This window comes from Sebastes fasciatus, chromosome 4, assembly GCF_043250625.1.
Source record: "Sebastes fasciatus isolate fSebFas1 chromosome 4, fSebFas1.pri, whole genome shotgun sequence".
Taxonomy (NCBI): domain Eukaryota; kingdom Metazoa; phylum Chordata; class Actinopteri; order Perciformes; family Sebastidae; genus Sebastes; species Sebastes fasciatus.
In genome coordinates, this window is record NC_133798.1 from 5,940,991 (window position 1) to 5,961,629 (window position 20,639).

General features: G+C 43.4%; 1 protein-coding gene and 1 long non-coding RNA gene across 2 annotated transcripts in view; one reads left to right on the forward strand and one right to left on the reverse strand.

The window, feature by feature from the left end:
• The window catches only part of LOC141765594 (uncharacterized), a 371,017-nt gene that overhangs the window by 16,165 nt on the left and 334,213 nt on the right, over positions 1 to 20,639 (reverse strand). The window lies entirely within an intron of this gene.
• znrf1 (zinc and ring finger 1) overlaps positions 4,630 to 20,639 on the forward strand; it is a 70,045-nt gene continuing 54,035 nt past the window's right edge. Inside the window, exon 1 of the mRNA XM_074631676.1 lies at positions 4,630 to 5,778. Coding sequence (XP_074487777.1) covers positions 5,379 to 5,778 — 400 coding nt within the window. The 5' untranslated portion in view covers positions 4,630 to 5,378. The remainder of the gene's footprint in view (positions 5,779 to 20,639) is intronic.

The window sequence follows — 20,639 nt, forward strand, 5'->3', positions numbered from 1 at the left end:
GTATGCTGAGCTAAGGTGTGAATTAGTGTATTTCCTTTAAAGGTCCAGTGTTTAGTGGGATTGCAGAAATGCAATATAAAATTAAGAAGTATGTTTTCTTTAGTGTATAATCACCTGAAAATAAGAATTGTATTTTCGTTACCTTACAATGAACCGTTTGTATCTACAAAGGGAGCGCGTCCTCTTCACGGAGCCGGACGCCATGTTTCTACAGTAGCCCAGAACGGACAAACCAAACACTGGCTCCAGATAGGGACATTCACCTTTTCACGTCTGCCACCGTATAGCTCTACACGCTCGGCACACGGGAGAAGTTTGCCGTTGGTTGCAATCTGCAACCTCACCGCTATAGATGGCACCAAATTCTACACACTGGCCCTTTAAACAAACGGTGAAATGTTCCCACTTCCTTGAACAAGTTTTCATGTCTTGAACACAAAGTAGATCTAGTACAAGTTTGTTTTCCATTCGCACTTGATGTATCAGGCTTGACAAATGATTTCACCTGTATGCCCGATGTTAGGACCTACAGAATGTTGTCCTACTGTAGCCTAATTCTTTCTAATTCTTTCTACTCTGTACCATAGAGCACAGAAAATACAGCAGTATATTGGGATACTTGTCCATCTTGGCGTCGGAGGGCAGCTGCACTACAGCATGTGGATTTTAAAATTATTAGAGTTCCACTTTGCCTCCCTGTAGCAGTGAAACACTGAAAAATACAGAATACTGCTGAATGGTTGTGAGACTGAGCGTCTACTGTCCATTGACTCGATCCAGTCCTGTTACAGTGAAGAAGTAATACTGTGCTGCACCACAGAGTGTCAGCAGTGCATCCCCTCAGCTCACTGGGCACAGACTGGGACAAACATACAGTGTCTTATAGAAGATGGATAAGATAAAATGCTGTTGACTCATTTCTGCTTCTGTTGGCCTGTAAATATTGTTTTTCATATAGCTTACAGCCATTAAGTGAACATTAATGGTTCTCTATATGATATTCAGAGCATTAAAGCTTCAGTAGGCAGAACGTTTTTGGCATCATTGGGCAAAAATTCCCTTTCAGCATATTGTAATTCAAGTGTTCTGAGAGAAAACTAGACCTTTAAACTGGTTTCATCTAAACTCGGCTGAGAAACGTTTCAATCCTGTTGCCGTGGTAATGAATTACTCTACGTCTGACTATTAACCACACCCCCATTCTCTGTTTGAGAAAGAACGTTAACTAAAAAGCAGGAAGTAAAACTGACTGGAGGGTGGAAGCAATGTTCAAAAACCACATTATTTTTCTCCTATACTGTCTGTCTGGATATACCTGTATTCACTCCGTTTTAGCGCCTGTCTCTTTAACACCCCCTCCAGAAAAAGCCCAGTCTGCTCTGATTGGCTTGCGAGAAAAAAATGGTGCACCTTTGCAAAAGTAGTTCTCAAGCTGTGGGCCATCCATCCATCCATCTTCAACCGCTTATCCGGGATCGGGTCGCGGGGGCAACAGCTCCAGCAGGGGACCCCAAACTTCCCTTTCCCGGGCCACATTAACCAGCTCTGACTGGGGGATCCCGAGGCGTTCCCAGGCCAGAGTAGAGATATAATCTCTCCATCTAGTCCTGGGTCTTCCCCGTGGTCTCCTCCCAGCTGGTCGTGCCTGGAACACCTCCCAAGGGAGGCGCCCAGGAGGCATCCGTGCTAGATGCCCGAACCACCTCAACTGGCTCCTTTCGACGCAAAGGAGCAAGGACTCTACTCCGAGTCCCTCACGGATGACTGAGCTTCTTACCCTATCTCTAAGGGAGACGCCAGCCACCCTCCTGAGGAAACCCATTTCGGCCGCTTGCACCCGCGACCTCGTTCTTTCGGTCATGACCCAACCCTCATGACCATAGGTGAGAGTAGGAACGAAGATTGAACGGTAGATCGAGAGCTTTGCCTTCCGGCTCAGCTCTCTTTTCGTCACAACGGTGCGGTAAAGCGAATGCAATACCGCCCCTGCTCATGGAACGTGAGATTGGTCGGAGAAGCTGTGGGCGATATATTCTAATGAGCCTGCATGTGACATAGGAAGGGGAGCCACATCTGAATGGCTTGTTGAGTCAGATGTTTTCTGATCTAGGCAGCCCACAAAAAACTGACTGGGTTGTCTTATTTCACAGTTGGTGTGTTGGTAGACACTCCAGATACCCAAATGGATGTGCACAAACACTGTTAAATTTAGTTTTTCATGATATGTCCCCTTTAAGAAGACTGTGTGTGAGGACAGTCTAGACACTTTCTAACTGTTATCCATTCTAGGATTCTGTCTGTGTCATTGGCTAATTTCATGTGTGGTAAACCTTGACAGTTATAGGCCTACTATGATAACAACAGGAAGTCAAATGAACACAGTAGATAGAGTTGCCCTGGCCCTGTATGCTTATATATTCTCCCCCTGTGGTTTTATATTTATATTAGAACCATTTTAGTTGTGTGTTCGTGCGTGTGTGTGTGTGTGTGTGTGTGTGTGTGTGTGTGTGTGTGTGTGTGTGTGTGTGTGTGTGCGTGTGTGTCTGAATGCCCGACTAGCAAAGAGGGGACCATTTATAGGCCTGCTGTCATTAGAGCAGGATAGATTAACACCTATTGCAGTAGGCCTTAATACTTTACCATAGTTTACCTTATTGGGTAGCGAGGTCAAGAAGACTGTATAAGTCTGACTGTGTGTTATTGTGAAGAAACAAAGAGCCAAAAACAGACTGATGATTACCCACACACACACACTCACACACACACATGCGCATGCTCAGGATTAGACCAAGTAATCCCAAACAAAACATGTGAGCCAGTAATCCCAATAATTTAGCATATGGTGGAAAAATCTGTGCATAACTTGGTAATGACAACAATATGCTGGCTGTAGGCCTGACGGTGAGAGAGAGCAGAGCAGGATCAGGGGTCGGCTAATGGAAAAGACAAGGTTGGGTGAATTAGCCTAATAATGTGGGAAATTTTTTGCATTTCATACTTCTGTAATATATTACGATATGAAGCCAATACATTAAATCCCTCACCTAGTACCACTTCCAAATCTCCAGGATGTGTCCTAATCAAACCAAAAAAAGAAAATTCAGATATCACGCTCATAAAAGAAATGGTAGACATATTAGTACTCTAAGTGCCAAGTTGTCTCAGACAAATTACTATTTCCTAATGTGGGACAGTCATGTAATTTACCACTTACAATGTTACTGCTGTTATAACATCTAGGTTTTGTAGATGTTACATGAATAATCAAACATCAAACAAACAATAAGACTATAATAGTTTTGAAGCATTTAGTCATATTAGAAAGACATTAATTAGCCTATATTTACATATCTGTTATGCAAAGAAAGCCTAATTTAATGCACAGCTAAAAATGTGCTGTGAATTGCTAAGTTAAAATGTTAAACCATTCAAATGTTTTCATTTGATTATACAGGGAACACATCCAACCGTTAACAGGCAGAGGGCCTGTTAGAAGACAACACATCAAACCTTGAGGCAACACATTAAACCTGAACCTGCATAAAACCATTGTTTACCACACACTGCATTATGGGTAATTATAGAGAAACCTGTAATGCATAGGATTAAAAACAACAACCTGCAGAAATTAGAAAAAAAACAACAACTCATAACTGAACTCAACTTTAACAGAGATGCAGCCACCTCCAGTTATGGAATATAATGTGCTTAAATAATGCATTAGAAGACTAAAACCTTATAAATAACCATTGATATTGCACAATTCATGCTGTCCCACATTAAGCACTTTTCAAAACCATATTTCCTAAAGTGGGACAATGGAAAAAATATAGTATATTTACTCCATATTATAATATCTTTTGATGAACAAACTCATCATTAACATATCCTGATAAAACAGGATTGTTTTATGTATAAGAAATGTATACCCTTAACATTACTTTAGTCTAAACACTATGTCATTGACCTTTGGTAGCCAGTTTGATGATCGCTATACACTAATCTATAATTGGACCTTGGAGATTGTCATGTGATTTCGATCACTTGACACCACAGCTTGTGTTAACCACATCATTTTATTGACTTTTATTTGTTTGAGGACGACCTACACCCAATTGAGCTTATAGGTGTCCCACATTAGGGCAACTCACCATATAGCTCTATATTCCTCAATTAAGAAATAGACTCAACAGAAGGGATTCCTTTGCCCTTTAAAGATCCCAACCTTCTGTGTGCCTCTGTGAATAAACTGAATTGATAAGGATATTGACATGTGTTTAAAACATTTCACACACACACTTGCTCATAATGCTCCTCTTGTTTTTTTTTAGATATAACTACTAAATGAAGTCCTGAGATTTTTTGCTTATAGTCTTCTCAAATTATGGTATAAAATCCAATGTAGGTTCAATGTGTCCACTGCCACACCTTGTCACATCCTACAGATGATCCCAAAAAGCTTTAAGGTAACACTGCAGACATTTCCCAAACCCATTGCCCCCTTGATTAGGAATTAAAGCAGCGTGTACAGTGCCTTCTTCTCCCAGTATACCGTCTCCTCCTGTCCTGTCTGTATTTATGATCCGGGCTTGCGCACTGAGCGCCTCCATTGTCTGTCTGGCCAGCAGCAGCAGCAGCAGCAGAGCGGCGGCGGAGCGGAGAGTACCGGAGCGCCGATCAGTGAGCTCTGGGGAGCGGCTTCACTGTCACCCCGATCCCCGAGAAAAACACGCGACCTCTGGGTTGGAGACCACCGGACCGGACCGGACCGGACAGCGGGGACGGCGACGTCATATATATATATTTTTTTGTGTGTTCAAAGGCAGACCGTGTTTTTTTGGCGGTCAGACAGACAGCAACAGTTGTCACGATGTGTGAGATCAGATGAGGAGTGAACACTGCGGCGCTGCTGTGATCCGGGCCGGGCCGGGTTAACGTGTTGCTGCCGGGCGGCCCGCCTGCTGTGATCCAGCCCTGTTGATCAGCTGCTGGACGGACAGCGAAGAGGAGTGTGTGTTGCTGTGTGTACATCTGTTTGTCATTTCGGCGTCATTCGGCTCGTCACCCCCCCTACCCCCCACGGTAGTGTGGAGGTTGTGTCTGCGGCTGTGAGGTGAATCCAGACGGCAGGGCGGGCTCATGTTCCGCTCAGCAGCGGACCGGACTGTTGCGTCTGCGGAGAGTCAGAGCTGACGATCCAGCTGAGGCACACGGACAAGACAGGACAGACAGAGACAGGCAGACAGGCCGAGAGACAGACAGGGAGCGAGGAGGGGAGGGGGGCGACAGGCTCTCTCGACCCGCTGCGGATCGAGCCGAGCCCCCTCCTTGTTTTCCGCCCAGAACCGTCCCCCACCCCCGTCTGTGTCTCACTTTGGATGGGGGGAAAGCAGAGCACGGCGGGGCGGCCCCGGGGGGCTTTTCCCGGCGTGTCTACCGATGACAGCGCGGTGCCACCCTCGGCCCACTTCGGCCACTACCGGCCGAGCGGCACCATGGGTCTGCGGAGCCGCTCGGTGAGCTCCGTGGCCGGGATGGGCATCGAGCACAGCCCCGCCGTGCCCTTCGGCTTCTACACCCCCAGAGGGACGGACTCGGACCGGGCTGGAGGGGGGTCGGGGGTCACTACCGCCCCCCCCCACCACGGTACCGGCTACCAGGACAGTGGGGGCGGCGGAGGGCACCACACGGACGGGGTGCTCTACCTGGGGTCCCGGGGGTCGCTGGCTGACACCTTACCCCTGCACATCGCACCCCGCTGGTTCAGCGCGCACAGCGGTAAGGACGGTCTACACGCACACACACAAACACACGCACGCACACGCACACACACATGTATGCACACAAACACACTGACACACACGCACACATACACGCACAAACTCACACGCACGCAGACACACACACACACACACACACACACACGCCAAACACACATGCACACGCACACTCACACACCTGGCAGAATGTGAGTGATGCTGAAGGGTTAAACATGAGAGATAAAACCTCACACAAATGCATCCCATCCGCTCCTACACTACAATTACGCACACCTTGTTTACCTGCAGGTAGGAAATGACACCAATGCGGTGCCATTAAATTGCATTGCTGTGAAGGGAAGTTGAGGCCAGTCTGAGGATGCTCTGAGTGAGAGAAAGACAGTCAGAATATAGGCTCTACAGAAATAAAACAAGCTGACCTGCTGTGTAAAACAATCTGTTTCCCTCAGGTTCCTCCACTGTGTTGGCTGAGGTGGGTGGACTGCACAGTGCCAGCAGAAAACACAGAGGAATTCAGCTTTTTAACACTTCATACTCAACATTTTCTGCAGAAAAATGGTCTGAAATTGAGTTCTAAAGCTTCAGTTTGAAGCATACAAGCACACAGTGCATCAAACACTCACACGAAACAGTTGTTAATAGGACATTGTGTTGTGTGCGTGTGCATGGTGAATTGGATTTGGTGAACATAACATTGCAGGGCTCGCTCTGTCTTGACTGTCACCGCTGCGCCGGCTGTATAGGTCATTCCTTGTTGTGTGAAATGACACTAATACGCCTGTTGCCAAATCTGGCTGAGTCAATTAGCCCGGCGATTAGAGAGGAGGAAAGGAGGGAGGGAGGGAGGGAGGGAGGGAGGGAGGGAGGGAGGAGAAACGGAAGAAGGAAGGAGGAAAAGAGATGGAGGAGGAAGATGAGGCAGGGGAAAAAAAGGGAGGGAGGGAGAGGATGGAGAGAGAAGGGTTGAGGGGGGATGTTCATGCTTATCATCGGCTTACCACTCGCTCCACAATATGTTTCTGTGTGTGTGACTGAACCTGTAAGGACGACAAGTACACGCACACACCTTCACCTGTACACACACACAAACTCACATATATGTATAGGTATACACACACACACACACACACACACACACACACACACACATACACACAGACAAAGAGTTCACCACATGGCCACAGCTGGTTCCCTTCCAACACATAGCACATAGCCTATAGGAACACACAAACACTCAGTGATAAAGTTCTCAAGGAAGATTATAGACATATTCCTTCTCTTTCTCTCTCACACACGCACACACACACACACACGCGCGCGCGCGCGCGCGCGCGCGCGCGCGCGCACACACACACACACACACACACACACACACACACACACACACACACACACACACACACACACACACACACACACACACACACACACACACACACACACACACACACACACACACACACGCACGCACACAGCAGGCTCAGCCAGGTCCCCAGGCTCTCATTACCAAAGCCCTGACCGGCTCACAGCAGGAGAATAGCAAGTTGGACGTCAACATCTCAGCTGTTTTTCCCTGCCTACATCGCCTAGCGACTCTGATATGCTTTCATATCAGTGGGAGGAGATAACAGAGTAACATTCAGAATGGGGATACACTGACACCACTTTTTTTTTCAGACCAAGTACAAGTACTTATTTTTGTCTACTTGCCGATACCGAGTATCGATATCGAGTACTTAACAATACCATTACAGTTTTAACGATGACTTTCTGGCTGTAACAGATTAAATATAAAGCATGATGCTGTTCCTTCACAAACTTTCTCATTTTACAGCTAAACAGTACACTACAAGATGATTCAGAAAACATTTGAGGCGAGAAATAGGCATTACAGTAACAGAATATTGATTCATATTTGATCAGCGCTGCCTAATTTGACTGTTTGGTCGGAGTTCGCGAGTGATTGACAGCCGGCTCTCATAGACGGCAGCTGGACAGCAGACTCCAGATCAGCTCTTACTGCTTGTTTTACTCCAGTCTGTGAAATCCTGCAGATGCCGTTAGGAGCACCGGAGGACACAGGGGAACATGATTTTTTTCAGGTTACCTGTTTCTTTATAAAAATAACTTTTTTTAATCATATTTGCTCCAATCTCGCCTACTTCAGCTTTAAAGGAGAATAGCTGGTCCACCTTAAAGGTCAGCCCACCTTAAGTGCGCCTGAGCTGGAGTTGTTGCTAACTTCGAGGCTAACCGCCTTCACTTAAATCAGCAGGTGGCAAGCAAGACATGGGCACTTGGCTTGGGTCTCCTTTTATTCAAAAGGCACAAAATGCAAAACAATGCTGTTGTTTGCCCTATAGTTCCATTTTTTAATGAAATTGTAATGCGTTACAACTAGTAACAGGGTATTGCCTAATCATCTTGTAATAGAATGTGTCACTTCAGTTCTACTTTCTGACTGAACCTTTTTCCACACACTGAACTAAAAGGTTTCTCTCCAGTATGAATCATCATATGCATCTTCAGTTTCCTATTTTGTGTTTCAACAGGGAATCCAAAAGGCTGCCATACAAGATATTTGAAAGACGAGGGGTGGGGGAGGGGGGGGAGCATCCTTAAGATGCATTTACTTTCAGATTGTAGTGTCCGTCGTCCGACTATCTATTGATAACATGCCGCTGATACGCCGTAATTAACTAAATGGGATATATTTCTGTAAAAAAAAGCGAGACGACGGTGGGGGCGGTGCTTCACCTACTGGTGTGAACTCAGAGCGCCCTCGTCTGTTCAAACAAAGCACTGAAAAAGACGAGAGAATGCAGATCAGTGCTTGTATGACTAGATGTACCTATTATGCCCTGATATCGCTATTCAGTTTTTCGTCTCGACGATGCATATCGTCACATTTTTATATCACGATATTTCGTGGCACGATCTTTCGTCACACCCCTACACTGCACTGCTACGTACACAGCTATAACATTACTGCTAACCTCATACTCATCATCACACATAACTGTCTCTCTCGACCGGACACTCGCTAATGTTACGCCGGGCTTGCAATACACTGGTGGAAACCCTGACAGAGTACGCTTGTTGCTTGTTCAGCTGCCGATAAAAGATGGATATAACCTGTTTGTTCATCGGGTTATCTTTGCAGCTGGGTGACTTATTGGGCACATCAACCACTGCATGCAAGGCACTAATCTTGTCGGTTAACGTTACATTGTCATAAAGTGGTCATTTTTATGAGTACGAGTATGAGTATGAGTACATGAGCAAAGTATCGGACCGATATCCGATACTGGTATCGGCATTGGTGCATCCCTACGGGTGAAGAGAGGCCTTCAGGAAATGGTAAATCTACAGGAAACACCAGTATGTTTATGACTAAATCACCTTGATTGACTCAAAGTAGCATTGTAGCAATGTTAAGGGTATTGGGTGCACTACCACTGTGGGATTGTCATATGGGTGTGGTCAACAGCTAGCTTATTGTGGCTAAAAAGGTGGGGCTAGTGGCAGCCACATTGCAGGACGTGAGGGGAGAGGACGGGAGATGAGGAGACAGAGACAGGTGATCAGAGAGGGGAGAGGACAGAAGATGGGGAGACAGTCAGCTGCATCTGGACTCAGTGACTGTCGGAGGGCTCTTTCAGTGCCACTAGCCAGCGCTGCAGTAACTTACTGACCTCTGTTTCAGTGTCAGTTTATGAAATGGACTGTTTTGTCCTTGGTTTTAACATTGTTAAACTCATCTTTACATCCAGGAGCAAATAGTGTCCCCTCTTTTGTTTTCTTCGATCCCGTGTCGCCTCAGTCTCTGACTTTCACGGTCTCTACTGTTGTATCTGTGTAACTCAGCTGAGCCGACCAACCTAGTGACATCACAGGCTAGAGTACTGCAACATGGCGGCGATCTTCCCATGAAAAATTAAATGGAATCTTCTTTTTTCTTTTAAATGCTGACATTTGTCATGTTTGTTATATAATTTTTCATTAGAGTGGAAATCCCTTTAGTAAACCAGCTTAACTTGGTCTGAGAGCGAGAAAACACCAGTGTATCCTTTGTGGAAGTCTTTTTGGGCACCCGTGACATATAAAAGAGGCATGCCACACAGTTGGAATATTCTCAAACCATGGCAGGACTCTAGAAATGTAACTGTTCTTTTTGTATTCATGTGTTATTTCAATAGGAAAGGCCATTGAGAGCAAGCTCTCTTTTACAAGGACGGCCTGATTGCAGTAAAACAACAGAAGCACACAGAAGTTACAATATACATCAAGAGATTATACCACAAACAGGCCAAGGACATCAACATAAAAACAGGCCTAGGACTTCAACATAAACAGGCCAAGGACATCAGCTAAGGGACAACATCACTTCATAGAAAACACTTTCATTCGCACTGCTCTACAAGAGAGATTTCAATTGATTAAAAAGGATTAGCTTGTCTAATTTTACCAGCTTTTGCAGATTGTTTTACTTGTGTGGAGCATAGTATTTAAGAGCCAGTTTCCCAAGATTAAATCCAACATAGTGCAAGGTGGCTGCTTTTCTCCAGCCTGGTTTGGTCTATGCCTGAACACACCTAGTAGTTATTTCAAACCCTGGAGCTTTTCAGTTTTCGTGTCCAATTCAGAGCAAAGGAACTAGAGCGAGACCAGGTTCTATTGGGACCGATGCAGCTGTGTTCCCACCCAGCTATAGGAAGGACAAGTCTAATATGAATTTAACATAAGAAACATGCTCAGTTTGTCATTGTTCACATTAGATAATCCCCTCAATGAAAAGGAATCAATAATTTATTGAGAATGTTCTTCCAGAAACAGTGGGATAATCTTTTATTATATATGAAAACCAAAACAGACATCATACTCACACTTGTGACTACTGCCGTGCTCCACATATCTGAAGCTTCATGCTTGTTTATGCCGGAACAAATCCCCTTTTGTGGACCACAAAAATGCAGCTTTCCTTTTTGAAATGTGGTTTACTTGAACATTTTCACATGAAACATAAAAATGAATACATAAATGCAACAATTAACCAAAACGATGACTTGCTGCATATATTACAGTTATTAGTCATCATGTCCTCTTCCCACTGTGCCATGAAAAAAAGAAAGGTCTGCCTTAAAGGACTATACCAGTAAATTTGCATGGCACAGCCCAGTTAAAGCTGCAGTAGGCAGTATATTTCTGGCATCATTGGGCAAAAATTCCGTAATAACCTTTCATCATATTGTAATTCAAGTGTTCTGAGAGATAACTAGACTTCTGCACCTCCTCATGGCTCTGTTTTCAGGCTTTAAATAATCTAGCCTGTGACAGGAGACTTTGGCCAATCACAGGTCATTTCAGAGCGAGACTGTTCCTATTGGCTGTGCTTGGCTTTACTTCAACAGATTTTACAATGGCCGCCGCGTTACAAACTTTCTCATTTTACAGCTAAACAGTACACTACAAAATTATTCTGAAAACATTTGAGGAGAGAAATAGGCATTACAGTAACATAATATTGATTCATATTTGATCATCGCTGCCTAGTTTGACCATTTGGTCGGAGTTCACGAGTGATTGACAGCCGGCTCTCATAGACGGCAGCTGGACAGCGGACCTCAGATCAGCTCTTACTGCTTGTTTTCCTCCGGTCTGTGAAATCTTGCAGATCCCAGTAGGAGCACAGGAGGACACAGAGGAACATGTTTTTTTCCAGGTTACCTGTTTCATGCACTACTGTCATGATAGAGCGACTTTTATAAAAATAACTTTTTTTAATCATATTTGCTCCAATCTCGCCTACTTCAGTTTTAAGACAAATCACATTAGTGTGAAGCATTGTCATAAGTATATAATAGGGTTGTAGTTTTTTTTTTTTTACCGTGACATAATATGAACAGGTTGACAAATTAGACAGACAAAGGTGTAACGAAATACACAAACATTAGCGCAAGACGTATGAACCAGACATTCTGATTTAAAAGTGGTACAGATTTGTATTGTTTTTTATCAGTGGGAGAATTGTAAGTGTTTGTGTGCATGTATGAAAGTTGTGTAAGTGTGTCATATATTTGTATATGAATAACTGTGACCAGAGGAATGTGCAGGTATGTCCGAGGAGAAGGAGGAGAGAGAAATAAAGCCCTTTTTTTCTTCCTGTCTTTCTTTTGTATTTCATTTTCTTATCTTTTTCTCATGGGTGTCATTGCCTTGGGCCGCCCCCAGATCTTTGGATGAGAACTGGCCCACTGCACGTCATCCCTTCTCATATTGGGCTGCCCACTGACCCTCTGATAGAGGGCCGGTCCATTATGACTGAGTTATTATGTTGTTGTAATTTCTCTTTCCTTTGTAGTTTTTTATGTTGGTTTAAGGGGCCCAGCCGTCCACCCTGCCACTAGGGTTTTAGTATTTATAATGTACTTTCCGACAGCCATTTCAGAATGCTACAAAAGTTAACCTTCCTTGAGATAAGTCATTTACCACAGAACATCATGTTCAGCTTGATTTCTGCCATGGGTGTGGGGTGATGAAAGTGCAGACAGTGCTGAAAGGTTTTATGGTGTGGAGTGTTGAGGATCACATAAGGTCATTCTTATGTCAGACTACATTAAATAGGTTTTGTATTGTTGGTCTATATTTATTTATTTGCCTTTGGATCAGACTGGAGTTGGAGTGCAACTCTCCAATGCAGTTGGAGAAGAGACAAGATACAAATTATGATGGTGAAAAGATCCAGGGGGGAGAAACGCTGCTCCTCTTCTGCAGCATCTGTAGAGGTGGCTGTGCGATAGAGCGGGTCGTCCACTAAACGGAAGATCGGCGGTCACCAATCCCCGGCTCCTTGAGTCCGCGTATGGAAGTGTTCTTGGGCAAGATACTGAAACAAAAATTGCTCCCGAAGGCGGTGCCATGGGTGTGTGAATGAGTATTTAGCATTAGATCCATTCACCATTTGAATCAGACGGCACTGATCTAGACAGTGATTTCACTGAAAATGTAGACCAAACAAACCCACCAAATATGCTACTTTAAATATGAACGTGGCTCCCAGTTTGGGGGTTGTGTCTAGAAGGTAACCTGGAAGTTGCAAAACTCTGGTGAGATGGTTGAGATTAGGCATTGACTTCGAATAGTTAAGGTTAGGCATTGACCTGTGGTGGTTAGGGTCAGGAGTTGAACCTCGAATAGTTAAGGTTAGGCATTGACCTCGAATGGTTAAGGTTAGGCATTGACCTCGAATGGTTAAGGTTAGGCATTGACCTCGAATGGTTAAGGTTAGGCATTGAACTCGAATGGTTAAGGTTAGGCATTGACCTCAAATGGTTAAGGTTAGGCATTGACCTCAAATAGTTAAGATTAGGCATTGACCTGGAATAGTTAAGGTTAGGCATTGACCTGGAATGGTTAAGGTTAGGCACTGACCTGGAATGGTTAGGGTTAGGCATTGACCTGGAATGGTTAATGTTAGGCATTGACCTGGAATAGTTAAGGTTAGGCATTGACCTGGGATAGTTAAGGTTAGGCATTGACCTCGAATGGTTAGGGTTAGGCATTGACCTCAAATAATTAAGGTTAGGCATTGACCTGGAATAGTTAAGGTAAGGCATTGACCTGGAAAAGTTAAGGTAAGGCATCAACCTCGAATTGGTTAAGGTTAGGCATTGACCTCAAATAGTTAAGGTTAGGGATTGATCTCAAATAGTTAAGGTTAGGCACTTACCTCAAATAGTTAAGGTTAGGCATTGACCTGGAATAGTTAAGGTAAGGCATTGACCTGGAATGGTTACGGTTAGGCATTGACCTAAAATAGTTAAGGTTAGGCATTGACCTGGAATAGTTAAGGTAAGGCATTGACCTAAAATAGTTAAGGTTAGGCATTGACCTGGAATAGTTAAGGTTAAGCATTGACCTCAAATGGTTAAGGTTAGGCATTTTTGCTATATGTTATTCATTTGTTTCACACATAAAAAGACAATAAAATACAATTTACATTAAAATATATGTAAAATATGTGTGAGGTGTGGTAGAAACCTATAATAGTTTACTTACTTATTACCATAGAAAAATCACCAGTACGTTCAATATTTTATGTTTGGATAGGTCATCAGGCAGTGAGTCTCGCAAGAGTTTTCGCAACTTTGTGGGTAACCTTCTAGACACGACCCGGTTTGGGTTGTAGACGCGAACAGTGTGATACGGGGATTTCTCTCCTGATTGTCGCTGTATTTCATCCTCATCGGTCGCTGTCATTGTGGTGAACAGGATAGATTTGAGTATTGGTATTGGTATTTATAAGCAGCACCGAGCCTGACTTCCCTCAGGGATTCTAATGCTTCAGCCCAAGTCTTCAAGTCAGTCCCAGAAAAGGTAGGAGACTTAGTTGCCAGTCAGTAAACATTCATTTGATGACCTATTAATGAAATGGTGTGAGGCTGCAGGTGCAGTAATAATTTTAATTGTTCTGGTCAATATTCTAGTGCAGTATTCAAGGCAGCTATATGTAGGCTAGCTACTACTAGTAGGTTACCGAACTCAAATGAAATTTAATTAGTTTAATGTGGATTAGTGTTAAATAGAAATTGTAGATTAAAAACTTGGTCAAAGTGAAAATCTGATTGATAAACGTACTTTCTAAATCCAGTCTCCATTTAGGGCATTCCAAACATAAAGCATCACAAAGAATTCACAGGCCATTTTTATTTCATTGGTTTTGGGAGATAAATGCTGCATTCATGGAACTTTTGCAGTGTGGATATTTACACAGTATAATGTTTTATCTCAGAAAGACATAGTTAATCCAGTAAAGTCACATAGGACCAAGGCTGGATTATCAAATGGGAAAGTAGGCAACCTGCCCCAGGATCCTAGAACTCCAAGGGCCCCAAAAGCTCAAGGCTTACTGTCATGGCTCTCAGTCATAGATTCCAACGTGCTTGCATAATATCAAGACAAAGTCTTAGCAAAATGTGGTCTATGGTCTAATTTGTGCCAGTTTAGGGGTCAGAACAAGACAATCCATGTTAAGAAGAATGTAAAAAAAACAGCAACTCCAAAATAGTGTGCATACTGTCTGACAAAGGAGGATCTATCCAATGATGCCCAAAATCACCCCATACTGCCCATTCTATCTGCTGCTATGCACAATAACTGTATGTTTTGTTGTTTTCCACTGAAGTAGAAGTACATAGTAAGAAGTATACAGTTGAGTTGCATATTTTTTAAGTGCCTTGGGGTGAAGTGTAAGTTATTTCGGGTCAAATGAGTTAGAATACTATCAAAATTCAATATGTTTTGTATCTATCTAAACATCATAATAAATCTATAGCTGTTAGGGGCCCTTTTAGTCAGGGGACCCAGGCAGTTAACCTACCTTGCCTAACGGTAAAGTCCGCCCCCGGTGTTTTTTCCCGTGAACCAGAGTGTATTTCACCGGTGTTTGTGACCGTAAGTAGCCACGACTTGGGCGTCTGACACAACGACGTCACGGCAGGTGTATTGCTCGGGACCCAATGCAGCACGGTGTCGAGTGTGAAGTTGTTTGTATGAGCGGTTAGCAACACAACAGGCCCGTTTTGAACAGGCACTGCACTGTGGATTCTCAGAAGGCACTCATCGCTGCTGTACTGAAAACACTCCAGTCTCTCTGCTCTATAAAATGGCTGTTAATCAGACAGGCCACAGGTGCCTCTCCCCCTGTTTGCCCTTGGGAGGTTGGTGTGTGCGTACGTGTGTGTGTGTGTGTGTGTGTGTGTGTGTGTGTGTGTGTGTTTATGAACGAGAGACAGAGAGGGAGGGTAAAGGGGGACAAAGGAGACTCAAAATCATCGTCACAAGGGAGAACAGATTGTCACTTTAAAATTCAAGACAAAGGCCAGTGGTGATGCAGAAGAAAGAGAGTGTGTGTGTGTGCGTGTGTGTGTGTGTGTTTGTGTGTATGTGTGTGTGTGTGTGTTGATCCATCCATTCAGATGTGAAAGATGTGTTTACTAGGCTAATGTTAATCACGACACAGACCAGTAACAGCCTTGCAATTGCATTTTTTGTACGTAACCTTATGAGGTCTCGCCTTGAGATTGCGTTGTCTCATGCGCACGTATACACACATATACACACATATACACACACGCAGGCAGGCACGCGCACACACACGCACACACACACACACACACACACACACACACACACACACACACACACATACACACACACACACACAGAGAGAGAGCAGCCGCAGTCAAGTTGCCTCTTCCTTCCATCCATCTTTTGTCCGGTGCAGGTAGAGGTCAAACAAGCCATGCTGGGGCGCATTAAATGGCTGCTGCTTGATTCAGGAACATGAATGGGTTTGATGATTTGGCATTCATTCATGTTTTTACAACATGCATGTGACAGCATGCATCTTGAATCAGACCTCACAGGGAGGAACTGTGGTCTAGTTCAGTGTTGTGTTTGTGATATTCAGATATTCAGTAATGAGCACCGTAGCTGGGATTCATGAACTGATTCAAAAACATTTTTGTGTTTCTGATTAACACAAGACTGTTCTTGCATCATGATCTTAATTTTAATAGGTTTGTTAATTGCATTTCCTTGGCAATATGCAAGCAGTTGAACAGCTGACAGAATGTGTTCATTTATATTAATGGATGAGAAGATAATTGGAACGTGATGCAAACAAGCAGTCATGCAGGATTCTAGAAGCGGCTGTTGGTTTGTTTAGGTGGCATTTGCCACTTATAAACAGTATGCCACTCATGTTCTATTGACAGATACCACTCCCCACTGACATACACAGACTCTTACTGGCATATGACACTGCCGACTGTTGATCAGTTGTTGTTGTGTACCACACAAATATTTGACGTTACTGGAACGCCACTGACAACTGCCACTTTTGACTGGCATGTACTATGTTACATTGGTAGCTTACACCATAACATTCTACTGGAATAAGACAACTCCTCTTAGCAGCTGTCACTAAAGAAAGCTACACTTTTGTGGTAGCCAGCAGATTGATCTGTTTGACCTAACTATGTTTGAATGACAATACCCAGCACATTCTCACCCCAGATTTTGTCAAATACCAACGCTTGGTCGGTGGCCCCAAGCCTCAAACTATAGGTACCCCTCTAGGGTCACTTTTGGACGTGTCAGGGAACACGTATCAATATTTGGTCATTACATGCATAGTGTCTTTTCAAAATAAACTTCGGTCTTCACATGAAGTTTAGGTTTCAGCAACAAAACCACTTAGATTTAGGAAAAGATCGTGGTTGATGCATGGATGTATGAAGAGAACTGGATCGGAGGCGGGGCCCCATTCAAACCTATGAAAGTTGCTCAGTGGCGCATGTAGAAAAGCAGAAAAAGCTTGACTTCCGAGTATAAAATTTCCCCATTCACATGAACAGAGGAAGGGAAATAACTCTGGATTCGGCTGTTAGTGCATTTTACAACTTTTAGGTCCTAATGATTTAAATAAAGACTATTCAACTGTTCAGACGTGGAAGATGATTTACCTTAAAAAAAATATCCTCAACAACAAATCCATGTTGAAATCGGCAGGACGAGACCTAGTTAACGGGATGTGCTGATTGATTTATTTATTATGATGCAGGTCCTATTCAGTAAAAGTGAGTATTGGGCGAAGGAAAACAATAACGCTACACACACAGAGACAGAACTGTTAAATGTTAGACGCACCGGTGCGACCAATAAAAATGTTTAGTCACACTTGACAGATTTTTGGTCGCACCTCTGGAGCCCTGTAAAAAAAGCCATATTTGTTTTTATGTAACGTATCAGCCTGTGTTAGGTGCTGTGTGTGTTTTGTGTTTTCGTCCTGCTACTTGGGAAGTAGTTTTAAGTTGGGTCATTGTAATTATTTTGATTTATTGTTAATAAATTGTTGTTTTTGTTTAATTTCGTTGCCTGGCAACAGTTTGGGTCCATGTTTACTTCCTGTCAGCTGATGTCATTCACATACACTGCAACCAGGAATAAACTGGGACACATTTAGAATGTTTACGTTTAAAACCGTGTAATGGTCTAAATATTGTATATTTGTGACATCACAAATGGACAGAAATCCTAACGGCTTGTTTCAAAAGCACAATTTCTTAATACGGGCTGTGTGTATTTCTCTGTATATTAAGCGCTTTGATACTTTCATAGTATTTATAAAGCACTTAAACCTGCTTTATAATATAAAAGACATGAAAATCTTACTTTTTACAATATGGGACCTTTAAAGCCTTTATCTGCCGATACCGATGACTTGCCGATATCGTCGTGCATCCCTACTGCTGTGTGAGCCAGACAAGCTGAGCAGAAGTAGCTCCCCTCCCTCAGTCTCTACGTCCACACACACAGACAGGCAGCAGCAAGGGTCGGTGTGGTCGAGAATTAAATTATTTACATTTCATGATGATTCGATTTTCCTCTGTCAGAAAGATTCGCGGCGGCTAGATGAAAAAGCATTCCCGATGCTGATGACGCCACTACTTTGGAGGCAAGTCTGAGAAAAAAAGGCTGTGAATCACTGGTATAGATCATACTGATAGGTAGCCTATCACACACAGGTGTAGTGTATAATGATAGGGTGCTTGAAGGAAAAACAGCATAGAGGTTTGTTCATTAACTTACTACATCAGACTCAGTGACCAAAAGAGACAATCAGAGGATATTAGCAGAGAGGCAGACAGACTGATAGAGACAAAGACAGTTTAGATCCTACCCCAACACCATCACAAACACAAGTAACTGACATTACTGTACAACTCAGTGCTTTAGCAAGCCTTTGATCATTATACCCATCAGTCAACCACAGTCAACCCTCCTGCCTCTTTATTGACACGTCCTGTCAATACAGCATCAGTGCTTAATCAATACAGCATTTGCACTCTTTTTCTGACCAACACATTTAATCCCTGCCCACCTCGGCTGCAGATTCCCCAGTGGTGCCTTGCAAGTTGTAAAAGCATCTTTAACGCTTAATTACATCACCCGTTTGAAGAGAACAGAACAGAGAACGCGATACAATTCAATCGAGGCCTTTGTAGAAGACTGACAAATCTGGTGCCATCACCCAGGTCCATTTGTAATGTGATTGAACAGTAGTCACGGGTCACTTCACAAATCAATTGTTCATTTCAATACAATACTTTTTAAGCGGACGAGTTGAACAAGTTCATCGCTGGACCTGAATCGGATTTTCAGATCAGATAGAATGAAGCTTAACACGTTTGACATTATAAAGCAGGTAGTCAGGACAAAGACAATTGCCACATCAAGCTCAGAGGTTAGTAGGTCACTATTATGTGACTGAACAAACTGCTCAGCCGCTGTAGGGTCAGCAGTGATGAAGACTCCAGTGCATTTAGAATTGGATATTAAAAACCAGAAGACAGAGTTAAAAATCTCAAAACATTTTTAAAGCAGTATTTATACAACAAAACAAACCAAGAATAAGACTGAACTTACTGTATTCGCCACAGTTTCTCATCAACATACAGTTTCTCAACTTATATTTTGGTACTATAGTGCCGCACAGTTAAGAGCAGCAATGCTTTAATTCTCAAACCCTCCCTGAACTGAACAGAATACAACAACCACTCTGCGTTTATATATGCATTTTCTACTTCAAACAACTTGTTAAATTAAAAAGAAGATACATAAAATCCCCTTGTAGTGAGTACAACTAAGGTTTGGTTTAAAGTGCAAAAAGCTTTTAGGAGTAACGTCACAACTGTCCCAGTTCTCTCCAGTTTGTGGAAATGCCTACTTGAAACCCGGCGGTTGGCTGAAAGAGGAGTTACAAAGACTATTGATTTATACAACAATGACGGGCTCTTCACCTTTGAGGAGTAAAGACAATATAAATATAAATAAATGAATAAAATAAACCCTTTCCAATGTTTCCCACAGAATTAGATTCTTTTTAAGGTGGTTTATTGTTTTACTTTTGTTTCTTACCGGGATAGCGAATTGGTATCGACGATCATGGCACTGTTATTGGAATTGACCATTATAATTAACTACTAATTTCTGGTTTTGTGGCATCCCTAGTCCGTTGTCAATGTGTTTGTGAGAGAGAGAGAGCGAGAAAGAGAGAGCAGGTGAAGGAGAGGCTGAGAATCAAAACGAAATACTTTTTTCCTATAGATTTACATTGGGCAAGAGACATCTGTAACTCAGCAGATCATTTTATTTTAGGTGAATCAACTTCCTACGAACACTCTAATAGTCCTTATTTAAATCATTAGGTCCTAAAAGTTGTTAAATGCACTAATAGCTGAATCCAGAGTTATTTCCCTTCCTCCGTTCATGTGAATGAGACCCAGAACGAGGCTGGAGCCAGAGCTGGGAGGCGGAGTTAGCAAGCCGTGACGACAGCGTGACAGCTGTGACCCTGTGACCGAGCGGACGCTACTGCGCCTTCTCCATGGGCCCAATGGATGCGGAAGATCGCCGGAAGATCCGGGTACTTTTCCACTCGGAAGTCGAGCCATTTTGTCTTCATCCGCCACTGAGCAACTCTCATAGGAATGAACGGGGCCCCGCCTCCAACGCTGTATCCAGCTCTCTTTATACATTCATGTTTTGAAGCCTGGAGTATGTCATTTTGGCCGTCGCCATCTTGTTTTCTTTTGGAACCAGAAGTAACATGAGAGGGTGGAGCTAAGTACAACCGAACTATAAATGAATAAGACATTTTTAGGCGACCGAAATGTTACATGAACGTGTTTTCAGGTCACTGTAAAAGGGTTAAAGTTGTAAGACAAAAACATGGACAAGGGCGCACAAAGCTGCGGTAGTGACCTCAAAAGGTAGCCACGCCCTAAAGCATCC